The sequence below is a fragment of the Glycine soja genome, unplaced genomic scaffold (assembly GCF_004193775.1).
Source record: "Glycine soja cultivar W05 unplaced genomic scaffold, ASM419377v2 tig00106121_1_pilon, whole genome shotgun sequence".
Lineage (NCBI taxonomy): Eukaryota > Viridiplantae > Streptophyta > Magnoliopsida > Fabales > Fabaceae > Glycine > Glycine soja.
The window spans coordinates 15,023-42,448 of NW_021144625.1; the positions used below are offsets into that span (position 1 = coordinate 15,023).

General features: G+C 33.6%; 1 protein-coding gene and 1 long non-coding RNA gene across 2 annotated transcripts; both read right to left on the bottom strand.

Annotated features, from left to right (window-relative positions):
- Positions 1–13,999: 13,999 nt before the first annotated feature.
- LOC114404737 lies at positions 14,000–16,662 on the bottom strand. Its single transcript, XR_003665128.1, has 4 exons — positions 16,354–16,662; positions 15,855–15,911; positions 14,843–15,257; positions 14,000–14,314 (listed from the first exon to the last, which is right to left on the bottom strand). It is a non-coding gene; the product is annotated as an uncharacterized LOC114404737 (long non-coding RNA).
- An 8,950-nt stretch (positions 16,663–25,612) lies between these two features.
- Positions 25,613–26,947, bottom strand: LOC114404739. Its single transcript, XM_028367568.1, has one exon. It carries the CDS (start codon positions 26,945–26,947, stop codon positions 25,613–25,615), a length of 1,335 nt encoding a protein of 444 aa, XP_028223369.1.
- Positions 26,948–27,426: the final 479 nt, after the last annotated feature.

A 27,426-nucleotide genomic window follows, 5' to 3' on the forward strand; every position in this document is an offset into this window, starting at 1 on the left:
AATATGAAATTAATTAAATTTTATGAAATAAATATGAAATTTTCAAATATTTTATAATTTAAGGAAAATTAGGTACACTAAACATGTTTATTTTTTAACAAATTTGACACAAATTAACCAAATCAGTAATTATTTATATGTATTTACATTCTTTCCCAAATTAACCAAATACGAGACATTAAAGATATTTAAAATAAAATAAAAATCATGTAGTCAAGCTGTATGATGATGACATAATTAACTATCATGTGGTAATTAAAATAAAGCATTAAATGCTGACACAGTACCTAAAAAATGTGTGAAGCCATATGATAGACAGTTATGGTGACCCCAACTACCAAAGAATTCAGCATATATGCCTACATGTAAGCAGGATTTTGGAAAAAGGCCTTCCATGGTACATCATATCCGGTATTTTAAGAACAAGCCACAAAGCAAAGTTACTTAGCAGATATTGTAAGTATTCATTCAGTCCAACCCAGTGTAAGGTTTACACACACAGAGGCAAAAAGCATTATGCTATTTCTCAAGTTAAAAAATTAGATACTTTTAAAAGGAGAAAGTAAAAATAGACACTACTTGGAAATTGGAGTTTCTTGAGAGAACTCCTCTTTATGAATATATATAATGTTATTACCATTGAAATCCTTAACAAAAGACTACTTGGAAATTGTATGAAGACGAGATAAGGATATTATGTATAATAAGTAACACTAGGAAATAGTTATCAATAGAAAAAATATTAGAATATGGCTTTAAGCAGAACTGGCAGGTGATTCCTAAGGACATTCATACTTTGACATAAAAGTGAGGTTCAAAACTGCCATAAGTTTTTTACTTATACCTTCAAAGTGGCATTAATTTATGTGAGAGAAGTTTTCCATGATTGTGTACTACTGGTATCATCTTCTGCTGTAAGACAATCGAAATCAAAAGTAAAAAATAGTCCATATAACCATAAGCCTCAAAATACGTAAACAAAAGAATGGAAGTCTTCAACCGAACATCCAAGACAACTTATACATGAACATGCATGCTGCCTTGAAGGCATAACATATAAAAAACATGGCATTCATATAAGGTTAATAAGTTTATATAAACAGCAGAATAGGAAGTTTAATGACAGGTCCGTTTTTTAAAACATCAACAAAAACTATTCCGTAATTTTTTTATATGAAAATATACCATAGAATACATGCGTTCATCTCAATCTCACCATTTGAAATACAATGAATAATTAAAATGTAACTTTTATGAATAGAACAATTTTATTGAGAACCAAGAAAGGTGCCAAAAAAAAAAAATAACAACATCAGAGAAAAAAAACACCTGAAAATGCCTAATCAATCGAGATACTTCAACCTAAAATATAAGTGGCAACAAAGATCACCTATAATTATCAGGATTCATGGAAAGTAATGCCCGGTACAAAGCTTCGCCTTCTTCTAGGTGACCAGGCTTTACCAAAACTGAAACCTCTTGTTCTTTGTATACAAGTTTATTAACCTAGGAAGGCATATTCGGAATCAAGTTATATATCATGTATTAGTTACATTTATCAAATTCCCTAGGTTAATAAAACTAAAACATACTTACAATGTTAGATTTTTTTTGTGCAACTCCTCCAGAGCTCTCTCAAGAAACTCACATTCCTCTAACAATGAGATCTGGGAAATAATATTTAGTGCAGAGAAACAGCACAGGAAAAAATAATAACAGCAGTAAAACCATGAATACCACCCATATCAGGTCAACCTGAGAATTAATAATGAGTATTATCATTTACTCCACCTGCTGCTTAGGTTATGTGAATAAAATAACTGGTGCAGAAATAAGCCATATCTGTTGGACATATAAATTCATAAATTCAAACCACTGGGTTTGACAGAGAACCACACACACACCCCGAGTCGCCCCCCCCCCCCTAAAAAACCATCTTAGGACCTTTTTTTAACCTTACAACAAGCATAACATAATTTTAACATACCGTATAGAAGAACCCATGATGAACATGTCATTAAAAAATACTGAAAATTATTAATTATTTATTGAATGGAATATAATTATTTTGTGTTATGTATTAAAACACGTTTATAATATATTAAAAACATTCTACTGTATAAAATGTACATAGTTGGTGTAAAATATTTTCCCGCATACATCTCTAATAACAAAATTTTGTCATTTTCTCGTAACAAATCTTTTCATTTATAAATATAATGTATGAGTAGTTTCTTTAAAATTATTTGTTGAAATAAATGCTCAATCTAATAAAATAAGTATTTTTTTTTATTTTTTAGTATATTTGTCTAAACTCTTTATATTTTAAAAAAATAAATTCTATCTATTTTGTATGAAAACGCTCATCTAAGAGACGCTTATTTTAAAATTATTTTTTTAAAGTTTAAACAAATTTATCCTTATACACACACACACACACACACACACCACACACACACACACACACACACACACACACACACACACACACACACACACACACACACACACACACACACACACACACACACATATATATATATATATATATATATATATTTGAAATTTCTTATATATATTTGTGTAAAAATATTTTACACACAAGGGGATACATAAAGTGAGAATAGTATTTGTAATAAGAAGATAAAAGAAGTAAATTTAGATTATATAATCATGTACGTGGATAATTATGCTTATATAATCTCTTAAAAAGTTAAGTCACATTATGTTTAATCTTAATATTGCATGATTTGATCCGATACTTAATTAATCATGATTATCTCACTTTCTCATATAAAAGTCCCTTCAATTCACTCTATATAGTCACATATGACCATATATGTATAAATTTAACTCGTAAAAATAATCTCTACTACCATGACAGGGTTTAGCGTGCACTTTTTAAGGCTGCTTGCGACAAGTCACAACTTAAATATGTTAAGTTTCTGCAGTGTTTGTTTTACCTATACATTTAAAAAGCATTAAAACTCAATAGTACCAATTATCATTCATCAAAGTAGTTAATTAAATATTACAGTAGATACTCAACTTGTACAAATAATATCAAAATACTTATACTTGCTAATGTTACGGAACATAAATTGTGCGTGTAAAAAATTAATTTAATTTACATTATGCACTCAACCTTCCACATTATGTTATCCATACTTTTTTATGAGATTATGTTATCCACTCTTACTTATAAGGATTATAATGAGTTTTCCTCTAAGGTCCTAAGGTGAAATTCCTCCCATGATATGGCCTTTCTTGGTGCACTTCAAAATTCAGGACGGAAGGAGACCAGAAGGAGATTTTCATTCACCTTTCCCCTTAATCCAGAGCAAGTTCAAATGTTATAAATAATTCTAGTTTAAGCACATCCTGTTATCATTTTCAATAAAATAGAAAATAGAAGACGAAAAAAAAACACCTCCACTTGTTAAACAGACTAACATTATGATTTTCAAACTTAAGTACATGCCAGCATAATCAAAGACTAACATCCAAGTTAAATTTAATGATTATAGAGAAGCAACTAAAGGCAAATGCATTTAAGATGCTACCTGTAGGTGTGATAGGTCACAAACAATTTCAATATTGTCGGGATCAATTCTCAGTGCCTTTCGATAGCACTTGATCGCCTGCTGGTATTCTCTCTCTGACCGATAAAGGAGACCATAAACATTGCAGCAAACATGACTTTTAAGGTCATTTTGTACCAGAACAAAAATCAAAGCTGGATCATCTGATAGACAACTATTGTAAGATTGATAAACTAGTTCGTATGCTTCAGACTTATGGTCCATGCAATTTAATGTCAAACCCTTCATCAATAAAGTTTCTATCATCTAGAAACCGGAACGGACACATAAATAAAAATTATGAGCAAAGAAATAAAATATGCTGCAAATAAGAAATAATAGATAGAAAATGGGGAAGGGGGGAGGGGCTAACATTGCATTTCATGCATGACTTACTTAAACAATTAAGAAGGGAAATAAGATGACCCCTGGCCATAAGGAAAAAGTTAGAAAATTGTCACCAAAATAATAAAGTATACCTCCATGGTCGGGAAAGTTTTTCAAAATTACATCAGCTGCTTTGAGACCCTTTTTATATCGTTTGGTTTCATATGATTTCTGCAGTTAAGGAAAATAACTGAATATCCCAATTTTCCTTTGGTCCTAGATTTGCGGAACTGAAAGAAAGTAACTCCTATAGGAAAACAAAGAGCACAGTGAAGGAAAATAACCCAATTTTCTGTCTCCCTCTTTTACTATCCTTATGTCTCTCTACTTCTGCTTCGCCTTCACGTTGCCCCAGTATCTATCTCCGCTTCTGCTCCTTTTTCTATGTTTTACTCTGCTCCTACTTCATCTTCTACTTCTATCGTTGTCCCTATCCCAGCTCGAAACCCTAGACTCGAAAGAAGGCTTTTCTTGAGATTGTCGTGGATGGGTTGGAGCTGCGCTTGCTTCTTTGACTCGGAGTAGGCTTTGACGAATTTGGAGAGGAAGGAAGAGGAGGGTTTTGGAACATCATCCTTTGCTGCTGAAGAGGAAAAGCGGAGACCCAACTTGAACCACGCAGCTCTCTCGCCTTTACAGGTCAACTCGTCGTAGTTCGGCACTCCATTTTCTTCCTCCATCTCTAAACTTCACTTTTCAATTTCATTCTTCATCCATCTCAACCCAACTAACATCCCTTCACACTCCATGAAATGTAAGGAAAGACAATAGAGTTAGACCACAGAAAACGTAAAATAAAAATAACAGTTAAAATTGTGAAGAAATCGCGAAGCGGAGAATGAAATCTACAAGGTACCTAAGAAGCAGGAGGGAAGGTGGAATGTCAAGAAGAAGAAGAAGAGAGAGAAAACAGTTAGCTCCATGGATGAATGAATAAACCCAAGAGATTAGAGAGAATGGTGCATGTGCAAGTGCAGAGAGTGTGTGCGAGTGGATTTTCTTTTCTTCTTCTTCTCAGCTTTCTTCCTCTCTATTGATGTTGAGGTAGAGTATGGAGGCACGCGACAGAGTTCCAGCAGGCTAGCTAGGGTTTTAATTTTTTTCAGCGGAATTAAGATGATTTTTTACTAAAACTCGTCTTAAATTTTATTAGCCATAACATTCTATGGCGGTTTTCAATAATCGTCTTAGAATGTGTGTTGTAAAAGACATTTTTCATTACAATAATTACAATAATGCCACAAGCTCATTTTCTAAGGCGGTCCACTTAGAACCATCATAGGATAGGTGTCATAGAAACTTATATTTCTAGTAGTGCTTCCACTCCTTTCTTTGAAATCAAGCTTCTCAAATGCTTCTAGAATCAAATTCATCAATTATTACAAATTAAAATTTTTCCATCCACTTCATTGTTCTCCCTTGTTACTTAGAGAAATTAATGATTTGGTCTTGATCTAATATAATGGTATAAGGTAGCCAACATATAATGCGTAGGAGCCAAATAGTAATAATAGTAAAATTGTGTAATAAGATACTTTATCTATGTTTTAGTTTGGTTTCTTATGTTTAAAAGTTTCACTTTAGTCTCTTGTTCTCTTTTCACTCATTTCTTATTTGATCCTCACAAACCTCACTTGGAGACATAGGTGTAAGGGTAACCTACCTTTTTCCCTTTATGTCCCAATGAAAATTTGTTTGTGACACTATTATGGAGAACATCTTTATCATACTGCCAAGGCCTTCCACGTAATAGATTGCTAGCCTCCATAGGGACTACATCAAACAGTATCTCATCAACATATTTTCCAATGGAAAAGCATATCAAAACTTTTATATCTACAACTAGCTCCCTATTCTCACTCAACCATTGTAGTTTGTAAGGCCGAGGGTGAGGGAAAGTTTTCAAAGCAAGCTTTTCTATCAGTCTTTGGCTAGCTACATAAGTGCAATTTCCCCCATCAATAATCAAAGAGCATATTTTCCCCATGACCATACACCTAGTATGTAAATGTTCTCCCTTTGTGTTCATCTCAATCCTTACACACTCCCATTACCTCTAACCATCAAAAGAAACCTTTCAAGGTGTACATCACATTGACCTTCACTATCAGTAGAAGAACTAGAAGAGCCAGAAAAAGATGCACTATAATAACCCATGACCACACAACCATTCTCCTTTGTTAGACATTGGAGACAATATACCTTTCCAAACACTTAAAACATTTATTGAACTCGCTTTTGAAGAAGTGGAGTAGGGTTAGAATTATTTTTACCAAGGGAAGAACCTTTTCATGAGATTTCAATGAAGATCCTCTATTCTTCTTGTATGTTTGCTTCCTCTTTACTTGTTGTTCCACCTTGATAGCTTGATGAATGAGATCCTTCAGAGAGGCATAGTGGTGCAACTCTACAATGTCTTGGATCTCCCTATTGAGACCATGCAAATACCTTGCCATGGTGGACTCTTGAGACTTTATCTCTTCAATGTAGTTCTAGCAAGCAAAGACTAGCTCAACCTTCATCTCCCACTCAAGATACACTTTCGGATTACGAGTCCCTTTAAAAGTACGGATCTTCACCTTTACTCCATCAATCCCTTCCTCTCTTTGCCTACCTCCATATCTTCTATGACTTCTTCTCTCCCTATACCTCTAATTCCTCCATCCTGCCCCATCCTCTTCATACGCGTCATCTTCTCCATGAGAATAATTAGATGATTTTACCTCTCTTCTTTACTCTATTTTCAATCTCAAAGTGTCCAAGTGTAATTTAATTTACCCCAAGTGATATGTAAAAAGCAAGACAAACATATGAAAAAAATGGGTTCGAAAAAGGAGATGAAGGAGAAAGTTAATATATATATATATATATATATATATATATATATATATATTGTAATCTTTTAGGATTGCACTCCACTAAGGTGCAACTTGTACTTTAGAACTACGCATATCTAAACTACTGATAATAACAAATTATTAAGATCTTTACAATTAATTAAAAATTTTCATATCATATTTTTTATAAATAAAAATTTGTCACCTACCACCAACATCATCACCATCATTGTCACCGGTTGTGATGATGATGGTAATGTTGATGACAACAACAATTATTGAAGTAATAATATTGGTGGAGATAATAATATATTTTGTTCTTAAGAGAAAATTATGATATCAAAAATATAAATTAATGATAATTATGTGAATTCTTTTGGCGTTCTTTAATTTCATGAAATCTAAAGTCTTATGTGGATAATTTATGATGATCTTTATCAAGATGAAACTCTAATTAATTTTGATTAAAAAAACTATTTCATAGATTATTATCAGGATAAAACTTTAATTTGAATTCAAGAACAATACAAAAACACTTAAGGAACTATGTCTAAATTATATTATCTTTATTATTAGGCCAATTGATAAACTTTGATACGAATCCAGGGTAAGTTATAATAGTTTTAAGTTAATTTTACCTATGCAATTTATGTACCACAGGTTCTAATTGTGTGAATTAGGTCGTCTAGTATCATAATTGTATGAATTTTCTACCTCCATCCGTCAATAATAAAAATTTAATATATTTTTCCGACCTGCTACTACATGATGACATGTAAATGTCATGACAATTGACCTATATTACTTGATATTTATATTTTTGTGACTTAATTAAACTTTTGTTCTCTTTGCTATTGCAATAGTGAATTTCCAAAAGAGCAAATAAGTTGTGTCAATATATACTTGTTTTTGATCCGTGTAATGCACTAGATAAACAAGTTTGGTTGAGTAGTGATAGGATGATTTTGTATTAAATAATATAGTTTTAGAGCCAAAACCTGCTAAATTTTTTTTGTAGAACTATTTATGTTGGCATATGATAAGTAAAACTTTAAAAGAATAATTCAAATTAATAAAAGTTTGATAACATTTAAACCAAGGGGGTGGGCCATCCCCTCCCCCATCTTACAAACTTTTTTTAAAATATTATACATATAATATTACTATAATTATTTATATTTTTGTTAATATTAATTATAATATTATATTACTATCAAATGCTCTTTAGAATTATTTCTTACTATTCAATTATCAATGAATTTATTTTCTTTAAAGAATATAGAGAAAAATAATTTATGATTGTTTAGTTACTAATAGAGTATAAATAAGTTAATTTTTCCTTATTTTCTTTTTATTAGTTAATATTATAAACAATTTAGCATTAATAATTAATTTTGTACTTTAAATTTATATTTTTACATAATATCAAATCTAACGGAGGATTTAGTGATATTTTTTAATTAATTATGTTTTCATCATATAAAATATATTTTGTATGACTTTTATAGCTTTAGTTTGGTAGGTTGGAAGGTCACGTTTAAATGGCTAATAAAAATGCCAATGTTGAACATATTCCTTTAGCAATAAAAAATAATTTGACATTAGAAAAGACTGGAAATATATCATAATATGATTAAAGAAATAAAAAATATATAATTAAATTCCTGATATACCATATACCTAGAGATTCAAAAGACGCATAAAAGAAAAATTTTGTGTAATTTTTTCCTTCAAAAGATGATGCTACACCTACCATTGTATTTCAACGGGTGCAAAATGAATTGGGTGAAAAAAGTATAATCATGATTGGTTACATGAATTGCTTTTGTATTTATAATCACGATCGGTTTTTTCGATCAATCAATTTCTATTAATACAAGCATATTGAATTTTTTTCCATTCAATTCCTCATCAAAAGCTACAAAATATATTTCCGCAACTACCCACATATTCTTTCTTTTGTATATCTAAAGATAATGATAAAGATAAAGTAATTTCATATTACATTTCATACGGAAAACTATAAGTTTATAGGATTAAAGAAATGTGGTCTTATTAAATACAGTTTTCAATTTTAGTTCTATTTAATTTTGCACATTCAACTTTTCGTATTAAATGCAAAAACCCTCATGCAGTGTTGGTCAATCACATGACCCCTCCGTAATTTATTTTGTAAATCAATCAACGTGCGTTATAGCTAGATAATTAAGGGATGCTTGGTCACTATAGAGATTTCAGGCAATATATCAATTGATTGACATACATTTTTAATATCAATTAATTTGATTATTAAAAGGAACTAAATTTATGCATAAAAATAGAAGTATGAATTAATGATGTAATTAAGAGATGCTTGAATATTACAAGAGTTACGTGACTTTTTTTTGTTGAAGTTAAGCATTTATATGATTAATGAGTATTATTAAATAATAAAAAAATTATTTAAATTATCTCTTAAAAGAAGACAATTAGTCATGAAGAGACAAATCCTTTATCATAATGAACACATAACTTCTAGTTTTTTATTTTCAGCATCTAGTTTTTAGAGAAGTATTTGATCGTCCTCTAATTATCTTTTACTAAAATACATTCTCAATTATTTTAATATTTATTATGATCAACATCTCATTATATGTAGCTAGGATGACGTTCGAATAGTGTGCAATACACTTGGTCAATTGTGTTTTAAACATTTATTATTTTTCATTACACTTTAATATAAATTTATTATGAAAACGTAAAAATTAATGTGATTTGTATTTTATAGAAAAATATTTATCACTTACTTCCAAATTTCATTTAATAAATGACTATTAATATACTTTCTTTTATGATCATCACAGAACATTTATTTTATTATCTTTTAAACTATGAATAAATTCAGAGTGTATTTAATTATTACTTCTTTGGCTTTTTTGGGATTCAGATTTGAGAAGAAAACAGTCCATACCAAAATCCCTAAATCAAATGGTCGAAGAAGAATCTGGACTACCTATAGTCAATTTGCATGCATCTCATTGTGCAGTCATGAACTTAGGGCTCCAATTTTTATTTATATATATTCAGTAGTTTTGGAAGGATTGAAAAATAAAATTAAGGATTTTCTTTCCCCATATGACTGCAGGTGATCCACCCCAGCAGAAGACAAGTCAAGGAAATGAGAAAAAGAAAGAAGATGAGAATATTACTCAAGGTTAGTGTGATTTTTCTAAAATCAATTAATTTGCTTAACTGTTTTATGTTTACATATGGTTTCAAAAGGTAGCTGAATTCTATGCATTCAAGCGATATTTCTCTCTTTTACAAACATAGTTATAATTTGATGTGTATTTAGCTTTAATGGATTTTATTGATTATCAAAGTAATTTTGAAAGAAGTGAAAAATAAAATTAAGGGTTCCCCTTCTCTCGATCTCATTACAGGCGATCCACCTCAAGAGGAGAGAAGTCTAAGAATCAAGATAGAGGAAGAACTCAAGAATATTACAGAAGGTTAGTGTCATTATCTTTGAAATCATCACATCACTTTTCTTTCAATATATTTTCAACTATGAAGAAATTAAGAGTGTGTTTAATTATTATTTCTTTGGCTATTTTGGGATTCAAATTTGATTTCTTTTAATGTGTCCGCTTTTATTAAAAAAATGGTTATAAATTATATTTTTGCAACATAGTTTATAGGCACATTAGACAACATTGAAAGTTTTTCTCATTGTGAAATTCCTGTTTGAGAAGAAAACAGTCCATACCAAAATCCTAAATCAAATGGCGGAAGAAGAATCTGGACTACCTACAGTCAATTTGCATGCATCTCATTGTGCAGTCATGAACTTAGGGCACCAATTTTTTTATATTTACTTAATTTATGAAGGATTGAAAAATAAAATTAAGGTCTTTCTGTCCTCATATGATTACAGGTGATCCACCTAAACAAAAGAGAAGTCAAGGAAATGAGAAAAAGACAGAAGACGACAATATTACTCAAGGTTAGTGTGATTTTTCCTAAATCAATTATTTTCCTTAAGTGTTTTATGTTTTCATATGGTAACTCAAAGAGAACAATGGAGATAAATCCAACTTAGGTATCTGGTATAAATAAATAAAGAAACATTTTGAAAAGAAAATCCTCAATTTAGTCTTTTAAGGTTACATGTTTTATCAGATGTTACTTTCTGAAAATATTTAGTGACTACATTATTTCTTCAAAGATTTTTTTGTCATAATTTGTAGTTTTCAAAAGTTTTTCTCCACAATGATTGAATTAATTTCACATTTAGCCATTCTACCCCTACTATCATGTGTATATCAGCAAGCATTGGTTTATGCCTTCTTGATGATTTTCCATTCTTTGTTGTGTAATAATATTGTCACATAACTAGTTCACAATTTTACACCATTATGGGAGTGAACATATTTTAGCTAGTTTCATTTTTGTCCATAATTCATGGCTTGAAATATGTTCATGATCAAATAAACAGGGCCATCAAAACGAAGAAAGCAATTTAGGGTTGGAGATGATGGTAAAATATTATTTGATGAAGAAGAGCTCAAAATGATCCTAGATTTTAAGAGAGGTGAGGACTATATTGAGGTTCTTTGTGGCGCTACAAACAAAAAATATGGAGATTATGTTGGGAGGCTAAAAATTAATAACGAAGGTCAATATTTCATCACTTGTGAGTGTTGCCCTGAGTGTCCCTTGGGTAAGTTTTCCACTTCAATTTCTCAATTTTTTTTTATTTTGCAATTGTATAATTGATCTCTTATGTTTCAAGCAAGTATTTTTGTTTTGTATTGTTATAATTGTACAATAAAAAAATAATGGAACAAGAACTGCAGAATCTGTTGATCTTTTTTAGAGCCTTATTTTTGTTATTTAAAATAGGTTAAATAATAGTTTTATTTTGTAATTTCGAAAAAACAAATAAATAGCAGATATATAGATTTAATTTTATTAAAAAAAATATCTGTGAGGCTGAATCACTATTTCTTTTCATTTTATTTTATTGCAATATAAATTATTATTATAAATATAATTTCGATCCTATGCATTATTTGTTGGTGGAAACGAGGGAAAACACTGAAGTTGGTGGAAACATGTTTGTTTGTAATATCAGTGAGTGTCACTCTAGAAGCATTTGAGAAACATGCTTTAAGGGAAGGGAGCGGAAGGTGGAAGAGAAACATCTGGGTTCATTGTGAAGACGAAGACAAAGTTCCACTCTGGAAAACACCTCTGATAAAGTATTACTTACACCAGGCAAATGTGGCTAACCGGAAAGACTCTGCAATGAGGAAACAAAACTTTCACAGGGATGAGTTCCTGCGTTGCACGAGATGCGGGAAGGAGCGTAGGTTCCATCTCCAGAGCAGACCAGACATTAAGAACTACCATGATGCTTTAAAACACAAATGCTGGATTTGTTCTCTTTGGCCTTATCAAAAGTAAGTTGCTCAATCCCAACTCAAGCTATATGATATTCAAGTTCATGCATGATTAGTATTTTCTTGTGAACGTAGTTTGTACTTAGTCTTGCAAAACACATTTTATGCTGGAAAAAGATACTGGGGACTCACGATGTGTCAATAAGAGCTAGAGAGACAAAAAGGATGAGCGATAATTGATATTTTACTAAAAATCACAAATACCTTCAACTAGAGACAATCCAGCTTTAGTAAGGTAGGATAATTGATTATTGCAACAACGTTCTTTTTCCAAGTAATTAACAACATCAACATACCTATAACTTAGATTTAAGACCACTTGATATGAACAACTTTATGTCAGATTGTCATCCATGGACTCGGAGATGGAGAGATAAATGACCGATGTGATTAATGGTATGATATGAAAGAATGATAAAGAGAAATCAAGGTGTATGTACAATTTGAGTGTCCAAATATTGGGACTCTTGTATGTTAGCTAAGGGGCAAGCCAAACCGTATATATATTGAAAAGTGACTCACGCTAGCTTATATTGCATACAGTAAACTTGAATAATATAAGAAGCTATATTCTAGTTGAGAGATCTGATCTAATATCAATTCTAATTAATCATGTGAAAATTTTCATTTTTCAGAATAACATGCGATGATGATGAAGAGAGATCAAGTCTGAAAGCAAGCAGGGGCTGTTCTCGTTCTTCAACTTGCCAAGGCTGCTCAACTTGTTACTATGAAGGGTGCATCAAGTGCTGCTTTGAGGATTGCAATTGCCAAGAATGCAGAGACTTTATGCTATATGCTAAACCTTAACTAGGCTCTGCAAAGTGCCATTTCTTAATTGACTCATTTGGCACCTACATGAAGACATGAAAACTATATGATGTTGCGGAGAAACTTTGGACCTCTTTATTACTGTTTAAGAAAGCTGTGACTTTTTTCTTTTCCTTTGGAGAACTTCTAGATGGTACCATCTTGGTCTTTCATATGATCAACTCAGAACTAGTTCTCTTTGAATAATATTGAGCTTGAAATGGTACTCAACTTAAAGTTTTCTTTTTATACTACTGTGTTTTGGAGGTGGATTGACGCTTATGCCACTACTAGAAGATGCATGATCTACATCGGTCACAATCTATGTTCTACAACGGTGCGTAACCGTTTTTGATTATAATGATGTTGAAACTCAAAAATTTCAACATCAGTCCATAAGCGAACGTTGTAGTAAGCTGTTTTTTTTTTTCTAAATCGGGGCTATACTAATGACTGATGTAGAAACCTTGGTTCTGCTCTTTGAAGGTGGATTTTCTACATTGTTTTTAAATTAAGCAACGATGTTGATCTTTTATTTTCTACATCATTTTTAAATTAAGCAACGATGTAGTAAGCTGCGCTTTTTACATCGTTTTACAAAAATCAATGATGTTGAATATGGGAACTTCTACATCAGTGGTGATGTAGGGACTGCTGTAGTAAGTTGCGCTTTCTACATTGTTTTCCATAAAGCAATGATGTTGAATATGGGAACTTCTACATCAGTGGTGACGTATGCACTGATGTAGTATGTTGTGCTTTCTACATCGTTTTACAGAAAGCAACGATGTTGAATATGAGAACTTCTACATCAGTGGTGACATAGGCACCGATGTAAAAACATATTTAACCTGCATAATAATTTAAGGTTAATTAAAATAAATAATTTATAATGAATAAATTATCTATAAATAAAACATACTGTTTATAGTGATAAATATGACTATAAATAATTGATATAAGATATTAAAAAAAGTTACTGTCTATAAATAATTGATAAAATATATAAAACAACATTTTACTTGATCAAGAGGTCTCAATTGGTTGAGAAAAGAGAAAAGAGATCTCAATTGGTTGTGTTTGTGCGTGAGCTGATGAAAGTATAAAGAAATAGAAGAGGATCCTTTTCTTCCTTGATGATCTTTCTGCTGGAATTGACTTGGACAGAGTAGGAATCCCATTTGGAATTGACCATACGGGTTTCAAAATAGTTTTGTTCTCGGGGTGTCCAGAGGTATCTTCAAGCAAATGAACACTGCAATGAATTATTTCACGTGAGTCTTTCTTCTAAGCATAACTCAACTTGTTTGTATAGAGATCACAAGAAGAGAAATTAGTAAAGCAAAGGTAACAAATAGAAAACAATCTCTCTTTTAACATCTCTAGATCTTTCCCTATGAATAGAAGCATTTTTTGCATGTTCTATTTAGTTGAAACTTGAAAGCAAAATAATATTTTTTTTCCCTTGTATTTATTTCATATGTAGTTGAAGCTCAGAAACCACAGTGTTGTGTTGATGAATTGTTAAGAAGGAAGAAAGTATATAAACCATAATAGAATATTATCATTAACGAACCAGGCTTTGATCTTGTTTGCTTATCTCCCAGACTGCTACAATAAATTGACTTCTGTTATGTTTAATTATTCGATAGGGAGAAGTGAGGCATTTATTAGTTTTTCCAACCTGGCTTTTTTATGATTAATTAAACAAATGATAAAAAAAGGCTTTAACAGTTACAACAGGTTGCTTAACTGTGATTGATTTGATTTCACATCTGCTTACCCGAATGATAATAGAGGGCGCTTCCTTTTTCTGCACTAGTGTGCATCTTTCATCAGCTCACGCACAAGCACAACCAATTGAGATCTCTTTTCTCATTCGATTTTCCCTGCATTTCAAGCAAAAGAGCAAACAATACAGCAGCGAAATCCACTTCTCAATCAACTTTGTCTGCATTGATATACCACCCTAATCTTCCTAACAGTGTGTAGTATATAAACTATATACTACACACTTACATAGTATTTGACAAAAGCGGACACTATGTTATGTCTAGCTTTATCCACTAAACTAAAATATATATAAAACATTTTAATTGCATAGCTTTATCACCAAACACGCCTCTAACTAGATGACTCACATTTGATTTGGTCTGACTCATCATTGTTAACATTTCGTCCAAGAAGTCCCCCATGCCCTGCAAAAGGAAATTCATTGTATGATTAGGTCATCAAAGTTATTGGATCAAGAGCACTCCTCCCTATGGTGGAAACAAGATCCAATTCCACCCCCCCAACCTAACAGGATTCCATGAATTATTCCCTCTTTTTGAGTTCTTTAAGCAACATGCCCATGTAAATTTGTACACACAAATTGACTTGACTTATAAGAAAGCTTGTGCGTTTGTGGCAATCGAAATCAATAGAGCCAAGCATTTGTAGGACAAATCGGATTCTTATTAATCCCTAAGAAGATGCCTCTTTTCACATGAACTAGGGAGAAAAAAAACATGGACACTGTAGAAAACAGAAACGTGACAAGACTGCATGACAAAAATGGTAGAATAAATTAAACAAGATTGTGTAAATAGCAAAAGAATTAGAGATAAAGAAGTGCCACAGTGGTGCAGTATCCATTCTAATCCCATGGCAATTCAATGAAAATGGTAGAATAAATTAAATAACGAGTTAACACTTAAATGCGAGCCTTGTCCAGAAATAACAATTTCAGTGATGGAATTGTTGATTACATGATCAGAAGTAATGGAATTATTAACCAAAAACTGCAGTCATACCTTTTTTAATTTATCTTCCTTGTCAAGTGTCTCTCTGCGCTTGTCGTTATCACCTCCCTACAAAGAAAAAATCCAAGTGAGGTTCACATCAAGTATTAGTACAACAAATTTAATATGTAAAACTAAACTAGACTTAATAAAGCAGTCATCATTGAAGAAATGCAAGAAGTATATGATTGCTTTATCATGACTTTTTTGGTTTGCTGTTTTTCTGAACTTGAAATATGGTAATATATATCTGTTAATTTGAGTAGATATTTCAGTAATGTAGGTGGTGTTTGCAAAAGGAAGTATAGGCAAATTGTTCATAAAAAGTGGAAGCATATTACCATGCCACGTCCAAAACTGATAAATCTTAAACGAATATAACATAACATAGTCCATTTCTAAAACTAGACTAGTCCATTTCCAAATGTAGCTGTGCTCATTATTACGAATATAACATAACATAGTAATACAGATGTGAATAGTATTTTAGTTTTTCTTTTGCAGGATTTACCAGGCTTCATGGAATCCCTTGTGAAGCAAATGTCTGTAAATCTTAAACGCATTCACAGCTTAGGGATAAAAAAGGTAGCAGTTGGGTTATTACAGCCAATTGGGTGTTTGCCTGTGTTAAATGTGATATCTTTCCGTACGAACTGCATTGGCCTTTTGAACGTGATCTCCAAAGATCACAACAAAATGTTGCTCAAAGCTGTGCAAGAACTCAACAAGGAAGCAGCAGACAAATCAGTTTTCATGACACTGGACCTCTACAACTCCTTCCTCTCTGCAATTGAAACTATGCAGAAAAAGCGTGCAGGTTAGTTCTCATCGTGCTTTAAATAGAATTTCAACACGCTACAGATAAAATTGTAGAGGATAGCATTTAATATTTTTTTTTTGAAGAATTATTTTTATGGAAAATGCTAATCAGGATTCTTAGAACATTAATTAAGAAAATTGAAGTAGAAATATTTTTATTGAAAAATAAAAATATATATTATTTATAATCTTTTTTGTCTTGTCTTAATATTTTCACATTAAATATTTTTTTGATTTGGTTTCTTAATCAATACTGTTATGACACATTTGTTAGCAATATCTTTTTTTATATATCTAAATCATGTCAGCAAGAGAAATGCTAACAAGACATTATTATATGACATATGCTTTAAAACATAATCTATATTATTGGGTTATGTGGGAAATGCTAACAAAGATTAGACCTACGTAATTAATTAATAAGACTAACAGTGTGTTGAAATGAATGTGTCAAATAATAATAAAATCTCAATGATGCTAACTTTCAACAATATATGCATACAATAATTTGTTATTTTGAACTTTTCTAGTTATTATATATGCAATCTTTTTTTTTCTTCTTCTTCCCGTTACTCTAGCTAGTCATCATAGATAGCATTAGTTGATTTTTTGCAAGCAATTACTTTCTTTTTCTTAAAAAAAAATTATAATAGAATAATGGAAATATCAGAAACAATGACTATAGATAGTTTCAAAGTTAAGCACTGAGTATCTAATTGCATAATTATAAGAAAACCTCTAGATGATGACAGTTTTTTTTTCTTTCTACATTATGCAGAAAAGTCTACACTGATGAATCCGTTGCAACCACGCTGTGAGGGAAACAATTTGGAAGATTCATGTGGAAGTGTGGATGACGAAGGATCAAAGAAATACAGTTTATGTGAGAACCCGAAACTTTCTTTCTTTTGGGACACACTTCACCCTTCTCAAAATGGTTGGTTTGCAGTCTACACCCAATAGCAATCATATACTATCAAAATTCACAAGCAGTTGAGAAGATGCAATTTCTTGCCTGCTTAAAGATTGTAGACTTCCCAGATTCTCCAGCACCTAAACAACAGAGATATTAACACACAAATAAGTTCAGAAAATAAATAACAAAAGCTAGTATTTGCACGGTATATTAAGAGATTGTGGCACACACATATGATTCCTTCAAACTTTGGGGAGTACAACCACATTACGTATTAATGCTAATTGCTAAACTCCAAATAATTCTACAGATTGCTATATAAAATAAGGAAAGTCACACCTAGTAATAAAAGTTTCTGAATATGCTTTTCAGCCTTTGTTTCTAACTTGATTCTTCTTTCAATTTCTGCATCCTGCAAATGCACGCCACATTCATCAAATTAAAGCTTATTTAACAGTATTATTTCTAATTTAATAAGTGCCAAATTTATAAAGGACAAAAGACCTGAGCATTTTCTTCAGCATCAGCTTCACGAAAACGACGACTTCGGCTGCAGACTAAGCCCATGTTAGCTGTTACAAAGAAGATGCATTGATCAAGCTCCACCAGAAACCGTTGTTTCAATTTTCAATACTCTCCTTTATTGCATACTTGCATTATGCAGCATTTATCGTAGCTTATTTAGACTTGTGGAAGTAGCTTATTATGACATTTCTATAAAAACTCTATTTATTAGTTCAATAAACTTCCTGGTAAAACTTAACAAATTATGTTCTTTTTAAATTAGTTTTAACTAATTAACGACATAAGTTCTTTTTAACTAATTATACTAGTCTTCACAATCAAGCTTATAAACAAATTCTCATTTGACAAGAGCTTATTGAATCCATTGCTTAATGAAGGTGTTTACTCAAAAGCACACCCTCTATGGACTTGAGTTCACCTAACAAGAAGACATGAGCAGAGCAAACAAACACAAGTAGGCTCTCCCACCTCAAAGGAATATCTCAAGTCAACCACAAGCTAATACTTCATGCAACTTGCAATAATATATGCAAATAATAGATTATCAATCCACAGAATAAATAAATAAATAAGAAAGACTCAAGGGCACAGCTGGATAGCAAGAGTATCTTGAAACAAACTATGAATTGACGCTTTCGCCAGAACAGTTCCTGGCCCACACCTCAGATCTGCATTTATGATTATTCTGAGCAAGTTATTCAACCAAAATGCTACATTTAACAGACATTGGAATATTCTACTCCCTGCATATGGGAAACGATGTGATGATCACCTACAACTTGGATTTATTTATTATTATTATTTTTTGGTTACAAACCTACAACTACTTGAATTTTATCAAATGGATAAACCCCATTATCAGATACAAAGAGTGAAGTTAAGGATAATTAAGATGCCCATGAGTGTTAAAAAAGAATTACAATTTCGGGCATGGAGCAGAATCAATGAATCATCAAGTTATCAATTCATTTATAGGGGCAAGAATGGTCCTTTTTTTTTCTATTTTACTTTTAAGGGTAATTATTTGATGCTTTGAATGCTGATTCTCTCTACACGAAGTATGAAAGCTTAGCAGTTGAAGTACCATGAAAAGCAAGAGCATGCAGGGTACAACCACCTTATCATCAAAGTTTACAGCAGAAAGAGAATATAGTCGAAAATGGTACCCAAAAAAATCTACTGTTAAAAAACTATACAAAAAGTGAAGAAAAAAAGGAGAATAACTTCGCATCTCGATCTACATATGCAACACCAAACTCAGAGATCTCCCGAGCCAAAATCCACCCTCCATAAATAATCAACAACAAAAAAAAAAAGAGAAGGATCTTTTGGGAGGGAGAGAGAGAGAGAGAGAGAGATTGGGAATGCAACAGAAGAAAGAGTTCTTACCTGAAAAGAAGCAAAATGGTCTCTTTTGCAGAGAAAGAGATTAATGAATGAATTAAGAGCGCCGAAAGCTGCAAGGGAGGGTTCTTGGTTGGTTGTTCCTGCACCCTTTGGTCGGGTCAAAGTTGAGTTTAGAATGGACACAAGAAGGCAGCAGCAACAGCAACAAAAGGCACAGCAATGGCACTTTTTTTATGTCTTCTTGGGAAAATACACTCACTGACCCCTCTTTCTCTCTCGGCCTGCCACTTTCAACTCCAAAATCTTAACGCAGACCAAGCACCACTATATTGTTTTTGTTAGTTAAAATTTTGATAAAAAAAACATAAAACAACTTATCCAAAATGGTATTAATTAAGCTATCAAATTTAAACAAACTAAAAGCATTAACTAAGAAATTCTACATACAACAATAGAAATAAAAGGCATGTTAAGAAATGCAAGAAGTATAAATACACCCAATATTGAGAAGGAAAATCGTCAAATTTTAATGATGGAAATGGAAATTAAGCCAACTGAGAATTTCTTCTGTGACTAACGATGGAATAATCACAAGAGTTCTCAAATTCACGGTTAAATTTCAAAAGTGCACAACATAAAAGTAGTACAAAAACAATAAAAAATAAAGATCCAAAGCAATGAGTGAGAACTCATAGCAGAAAGGTCAAGCTAAACTTTACCGGATTATCATTGATTCAACAATACTCCAGAATATTCCTGTAAATGTAAGTGACTTTACATCTATGATCATATGCACAATTACAATTTCATAATGAGCCAGTTATAAGTGACAAATAAAAAATCTTCTGCTTGACTAATGATAATGTTAACATTTTCAGAACCAGACAAAATCAGAACACTAAAAATAAACAAAGAACAATCACCTTATTCTCAGGCTCTTTTTGTTCAGCTTCATTAGTAGGATTTTCCTTGTTTCCATCTGCAGCAACATCATCCTCACCTGAAGGTTTTTGCTTTTCATCACCAAAACTCTTAGCAGTTTCATTCACTTTAGCAGTGGCCCCAAGTAAAATTGAAGAGAGAAAAGAAATACACAACAATAAAATTTCATGGAAATAGTATAAAACAGAATGCATGTGCAGACTAGAGGTGGAAATCAACATGTTTTTAACAAATATCTATTGTTATTGACACATAAAAGTCATTACAGCAGGTAAATTGTTTCTAACACTTAATCAAATACATGACAAACACGAAAGCGGTTGTTTGCATGTTAACTACAGCTTTGTACATTGGATGCTTCTAAGTTTTACAAAATATTCTGCCCATTTTTTTCGTAATGTTGTCATGATGTTGATGTCTAGCGGCGTGCCATCATTGAACCACTACACAATATAAAATACAAGTAATTAGTTACGTAGTGCTAAAAATTGAAGACAAAAAATGAAGACAAAATTTTCCAGCGTCCAATTAGTCTTCAACTGCCCGACGATTATGTTCCACATCCAGTGCATGACATAATAGCCACACTCATAGGTTCCGCTTTGAACGTGACTCTACATTGAATGGAAAAAATCATTCAACGTTACAATTAACATGTTTTCCAAATGGAAATCAATTGTATCCAAAATCAAAATGTACGACTAACCTTCACTTCAATCCACCGCAGTGTACTGTGACCAAATTTCCCCTCACTCTTGGTTTCCAAAGTCTTAAATGCACTGAAAATAAACATTAAAATTGTTAGCTAATGTGGGCAACACTACTACAGTACCGCGGGTTCTATAACCAAAATTCCACAACTTAAAATGAGTTACTTAACTTGTTAATTGCAGCTTTTATATGAACATCTACCCTTCCACGCAAAGAACAAAACCAGACGACAGTATTTTTTTTAGGACACAAAACAATGAGCTGCCAATGTCCCCTACATTTGCATGTACAACAGTGATGTATCTATAACATAAACATGTTCTAACATATAACACAACATAGTCAACTTACTGATTCAAATAAGCGCCTAGATAGACATATCGGTTTGATTCCTTAAGCCATTTTTCAATGTATTCTTGACATTGTCCACGTTTATCATTTGCATTCAGTATAGCCTGCGGCTCAAGGAATCCATACACCGATCCTACACCATCTCTTTGACTCAATTGGTCCATATACCTATTTTCAACAATTGAAAAATTCAGTTAACATCATGTATGTAACGCAACAGACATACATTATTAGTCAATGACATCAAATATATTTACATGGTCCACAATTGTAGTATAGCTATGTTCAAACACTGTACGCCTGATATTATTTCATTCACATCAGCACACGTTACGAACAATGATGCAGTTGCATTTGGAATTCCAGATTTAGTAACATCCCACACTAACTCTACAGGCTTCTCATAAATGTCAACTAGGCTCTTAATCAACTTGCGCAAAGGGTCATCTACAACAACATCGTTGACCGCTTCAACAACTTCAGTGTCTTTAGTTGGACTACTGCCCTCATGCTAAATATTTAAGGAAACCAACAATTAAAGTAATGTTAGGAAGTATGTTATGATATAGGTACGTATGTATAGAATTGGGAAACATAAAAAGTAAAATACCTCAATAAAGATTTTTTTAACAAGTGGTGTTGGCCATGCAATGAATGTGTGAAGGACCTCCCTGACACACTTAAACTCTGATGTTGGGAATGGGACCTCAGTGTCACCGTCAATAACTTGCTCAACACTAACCCTTACGACATCGTCTGCATAAGCCACATTGTGTATGGTCGAGCCTCCATCATATGTTTTTCCCAAGGCCACCAACTCAATTGAATCTTGGCGTTGCACATACAACCCCATAGGGGGTTTGACAGGAGCAACATCATTAGGCAGACATGGGTTGAGAACACTCTCCGCATTGCTCCCTTTTGTGCTCACTCGTGCTCCTAACCCATGTATATCTGGCTGAATATGTGTTGGGATCAACGATCCCCTCTGCGACATCTCAAGTATGATTTGTTCCTTCAACTCATCTTTCAATACCTGTATTTCATTTTTTCACTGTTCCTGTAGGCCTCCAATTATTTCAGCCATTTGTACTTGGCTGATCGACCCTGATGAACAAATGGAGCCATGTGCTGCCCTTCCAAAGTATTGACTTATTGTGACCCCAAACCCCGCTGCCCGAACACAGCCTCCATGATCCGGTCGCTCAATGGCAGTGTTCTATATGTCTTCACGACCATGGGGGACAAAGGTACCCTGTCTCGTTTGTTCTTCCAATGAGGCCTACATCAAACACATTATAAATGTACAATTAACTTACAATCTGAACAACCAAGTCATAAAATTATCAAAAACAAACAATTATTTCAAATTTCAGTAAATTGTATTAGAAATGGAACAAGCAACTCACAATTTTATCAGATATTTCTTGTGCCGACTTTGATGTCATCTGTCCATATTGCTTAGTGCGTGCCAACACCCACTTGACATGTCTTTGAATGGGAGATGGGGGATCCCCAGAGTTTGGTGTATTCTCAGTTGTCATTGTGTCATGTTGTCTTTTGTTCATCTTCTCCTCCATCATCTTCTTTTCAAGCAAATCATACCCCCCACGAGAAAGTACATGGGGGCAGTCATTGTATTTTTGGATCTCTTGCATCTTCTTCCTGATTCCCTGTGATGTAGCAATTTATTTAATAACCATCAAAGATTAAGTTGGCTTTATATTCACCAATTTATTTTTGAAACATTGAATGATATTGACCTCTAACCTGCCAGTTAGGAGTTTTGCGGCTTGCAGCAAATTGCTCCCAAGTTTCTTTATCTACGTCATATTTGACCGGAGGATCATGTTCATGTTGACCTTCGGAGTTACCATACACAAATCTAGTCGTCAGGTTACATTTAAATTGCCTCCATCTACTGGCCACGGTGGACATGACCTTTTTCTTTGCATTTAATGCTTCTGGGATATCAAATTTTGCCTACATTACAAAGGGTTTTGTAAATGTTTGAAAATTTGCATAGCATTCAATTTTAAGAGCAAATAAACCAACATGTACTCAATATTAAAATCACTTACCAAAATGTCATTCCATACTAGGTCCTTTAGCGTGTCTGGAACATCTTTCCAGCTATTATGTACAATGGGAATTTTCTCTCTGGCCACGACCCCAAGATAACTGTGGAATTTCTCTTTGAATGGACCCAATCCTCGGCCAGTTGCGGCATCCACGTAAACAATTGGTTTTGGCTGATCCAATGCTCGTTCAGTCAACCTCCGTAGCTGTGTTGATTTTCTAGTATTCCTAGACTTCGTTGGTGACTGAATATTTGACTGCAGAGGGGACGCTGGTGGGGTTGCCATGAACCTGTCAAAGAAAAAGAAGTATGTTATAAACAACAACGTACTAATTTTATAAACTAACTTAAAAGGAAATATATCAACATTAATATCTACAAAACACAAAAGGCATAAGGTTATTACATGTCATTGATAAGAATTAGTTACGTAACAATGTTCTCCCATAGTCCTTCATCATGATCATTACGATTTGCGTGTACATCGTCAACGTAGTGTGAATCATTCATATTAGGCATAGCTATCGAAAAAGGTGGTGTCTCACAAATATCAAGCATCGTTGGATCATGTGCGTCATTTAAACCACTAGGTCTTCCCTGTAGAACCACTGAATATGTTGAATCGCAAGGGTCTTTGACATAAAATATTTGTCTTGCTTGTTGTGCCATAATGAAAGGTTCGTCCATGTAACCCACCTTGTTGAAGTCCACTAAGGTAAATCCCATTTCATCTTGCCGGACACCGGTACGGGCATTGATCCACTTACACTTAAACACAGGCACTCTAAAATCAGTATAGTCAAGCTCCCAGATTTGTTCAATGACTCCAAAGTAATGCATGGATGCGCGAATAGGATTGTTGTCTGATGCACTGCAAAAGTGATCTGAATCAGCATCAACAGTCACCCCACTATTTTGCATTGAGCTTTTCTCATCTTGGGATTTAGTATAGAATGAATAATTGTTGATGTGATACCCTTGCCACGTCGGAACATTTAGATTTGGCCCAAGAGCTAACAATCGTAATGTTTTGGAAGTAGCCTCATCAGCAAATATTGTGTGTCTAAACCACTTCATGAAAGTTCTGTTGTGCTCTTGCAAAACCCTCATCATGTTGAATTTTGGGTTAAGTGTGGCGACTTCTTTTTTGTGGGCATCTATGTATGGAACTACCTCTGCTGTATTATTCAATATATATAGATGTGCTTGTGAGATCTCGTGGCGAGTCATTGTCACAACATTGTAGCCTCGTGTACCCTTGCCAACTGGTGTCGTCACATGATGAGGTTCAGGTACCCCGACAGATTTAGCAGCTTCAATGTACTGCGAGCAATACTCAATACATTCTTCAACAACATACCTTTCAACAATCGAAGCTTCTGGTCGGTGTTGATTCTTGGTATACCCCTTTAACACCTTCATGTACCGTTCAATTGGATACATCCACCGTAAAAATGCAGGACCACACAACCGGATCTCCCTAACTAGATGAACAATTAAGTGAACCATTATGTCAAAAAATGATGGAGGAAAGTACATCTCTATCTGACAAAGGACAATGGCAGCCTCATTCCCCAATTCATCCAATCTTGCAGGGTCAATGACTTTGCTACATATAGCATTAAAAACAAAGCATAGACGAGTTATGGCAACCCGAACTTTGTTAGGCAAGATTACCCGAATTGCTACAGGCAGTAGTTGTTGCATTTATACATGGCAATCATGAGATTTCAAGCCAACCAATTTAAGATCTTTAATGGATACAAGGTTGTTGATATTTGAAGAGTATCCTTCAGGGACTTTGACATTCCGCAAACAATGACAAAAACTCCTTTTTTCCTTTGTTGACATTGTGTGACATGCTGGGGTAGATACGTTCGCGAACCTTTTGCTATTGGATGTAACTGCTCCCGTATACCCATGTCAACCAAGTCTTGACGACACTTCAAACCATCCTTTGTCTTGCCTTTAATGTTAAGAAGGGTGCCAATTAAACTATCATAGACATTTTCTCCACATGCATGACGTCTATACAATGTCTAACATCAAGATCAGACATTTTTCTCCCGTATACTCAGTCTAGATGTTTGTCTCACTATTGGTTTTCTTTTGTGTCTTCCCAAAGATAGTTATGATGTCGTTCACACAATCATGTACTTCTTTACCATTTAACGGTTTTGGCGCACTTTCATTTTCTTGAGATCCATTGAAAGCTTTCTTTAATCGTCGATATGGACGGAACTGGTTCAGAAATCTTCGATGCCTTGTGTATATTGTTTTCTTTCTATGTTTTAGTTGGACGAAACTTGTATTTTTCTCACAAATAGGACATGCGTGATGGCCTTTCACACTGTAACCACTTAAATTTCCATATGCTGGAAAGTCATTTATGGTACATAAAACCATTGCACGCAACCTAAAGGTCTCCTGCAAATTCTCATCCCAAACATCTACCCCGTGTTCCCACATTGTCCGTAGGTCTTCAATCAATGGAGTTAGATACACGTTAATATCATTACCGGGCTGTCTTGGTCCTGCTATCATCATGCAAAGCATTATGTACTTCCGTTTCATGCACAACCAAGGAGGAAGGTTATAAATCATCAGCAAAACAGGCCATGAACTATGACTGGTGCTTAAGTTACCAAAAGGGTTCATTCCATCGAAGGCAAGACCAAGCCTTAGATTTCTGGTCTCATTCCCAAAATCAGGATACAAAGCATCGAATGCCTTCCATTGCAGACTATCAACCGGATGTCGGAGCAATCCATCAATTTTTCTGCCTTCAACATGCCACATCAACTGTTTTGCATCATATCTATTAGCAAACAATCGCCTAAACCTTGGTATTATTGGAAGATACCAACAAACCTTTGTTGGATGACTGTTCTCTGCGGTTGCAACATCACTCTCTTCATGGTTGTTGACCTTGTAGCGGGATACACCACATGTTGGGCATGTGCGCATTTTTGCATACTCATTTCTATACAATATGCAATCATTTGGGCATGCATGGATTTTCTGGTACTCCATTCCCACTGGACATAAGATCTTCTTCGCCTCGTATTGACTCTTTGGCAACGTGTTATCTTCAGGAAGCAACTTTTTCAATAACACTAGCAATTCAGTAAAGCTCTTGTCACTCCAGCCAAATCGTGCCTTCAAGTTGACCAAAGCTAAGACTGCAGACAACCTTGTGAATGTTGTGCACCCAGAATACACAGGAGTCTTTGAATCATTCTCTATTTTGTCATACAAAGGAGCATGTGCTTGCCGAAAACCATCCTGCCCAAGGTCGCGAATCATTTCTTCTATACGACAACCCATATCTACATCGATTGCCTCAGTGTGAGACAATGTTGGATTGTCTGGCAATTCCCCATGCCATATCCAGTTTGTGTAATTTGGAATCATCCCGTGACATATTAGATGTGATCTTATTTCACTTAGTGTCTGGTGTCTACCATTTGCACATTTTACACATGGACAAAAATATTTTCCGCGCAAGGAAGGGCATGCATTTCAGTAAATTGGAGAAAACTGTTCCACCCCAGGCCCATACTCAGCAGTGATGCGTGATGCTCTCATCTAACTTCGATCCATGTTGTCCGTTTGCTGCACAATCTTATGAAGTTATGTAACATGCATGCGACATCTCACTTTTCTAAGTAAAGTTGTGGCCCTATCCCATTCAGGAAGTAATTTTTTTTATAGTAGATTGAATACTACAAGTTAATTGTCTTTTCTAAATTTGACAAAATTTCGGCAGCATTTCGCCTAAGTCCCCAAGTACACAAGATGAAAGTGGTGATGTATTGTTATCCAACACATTCAAGTATGCACTCGGAGAACAAAGGGAAATGAAGTATACCGAAATGTTGACAAATTTAAGA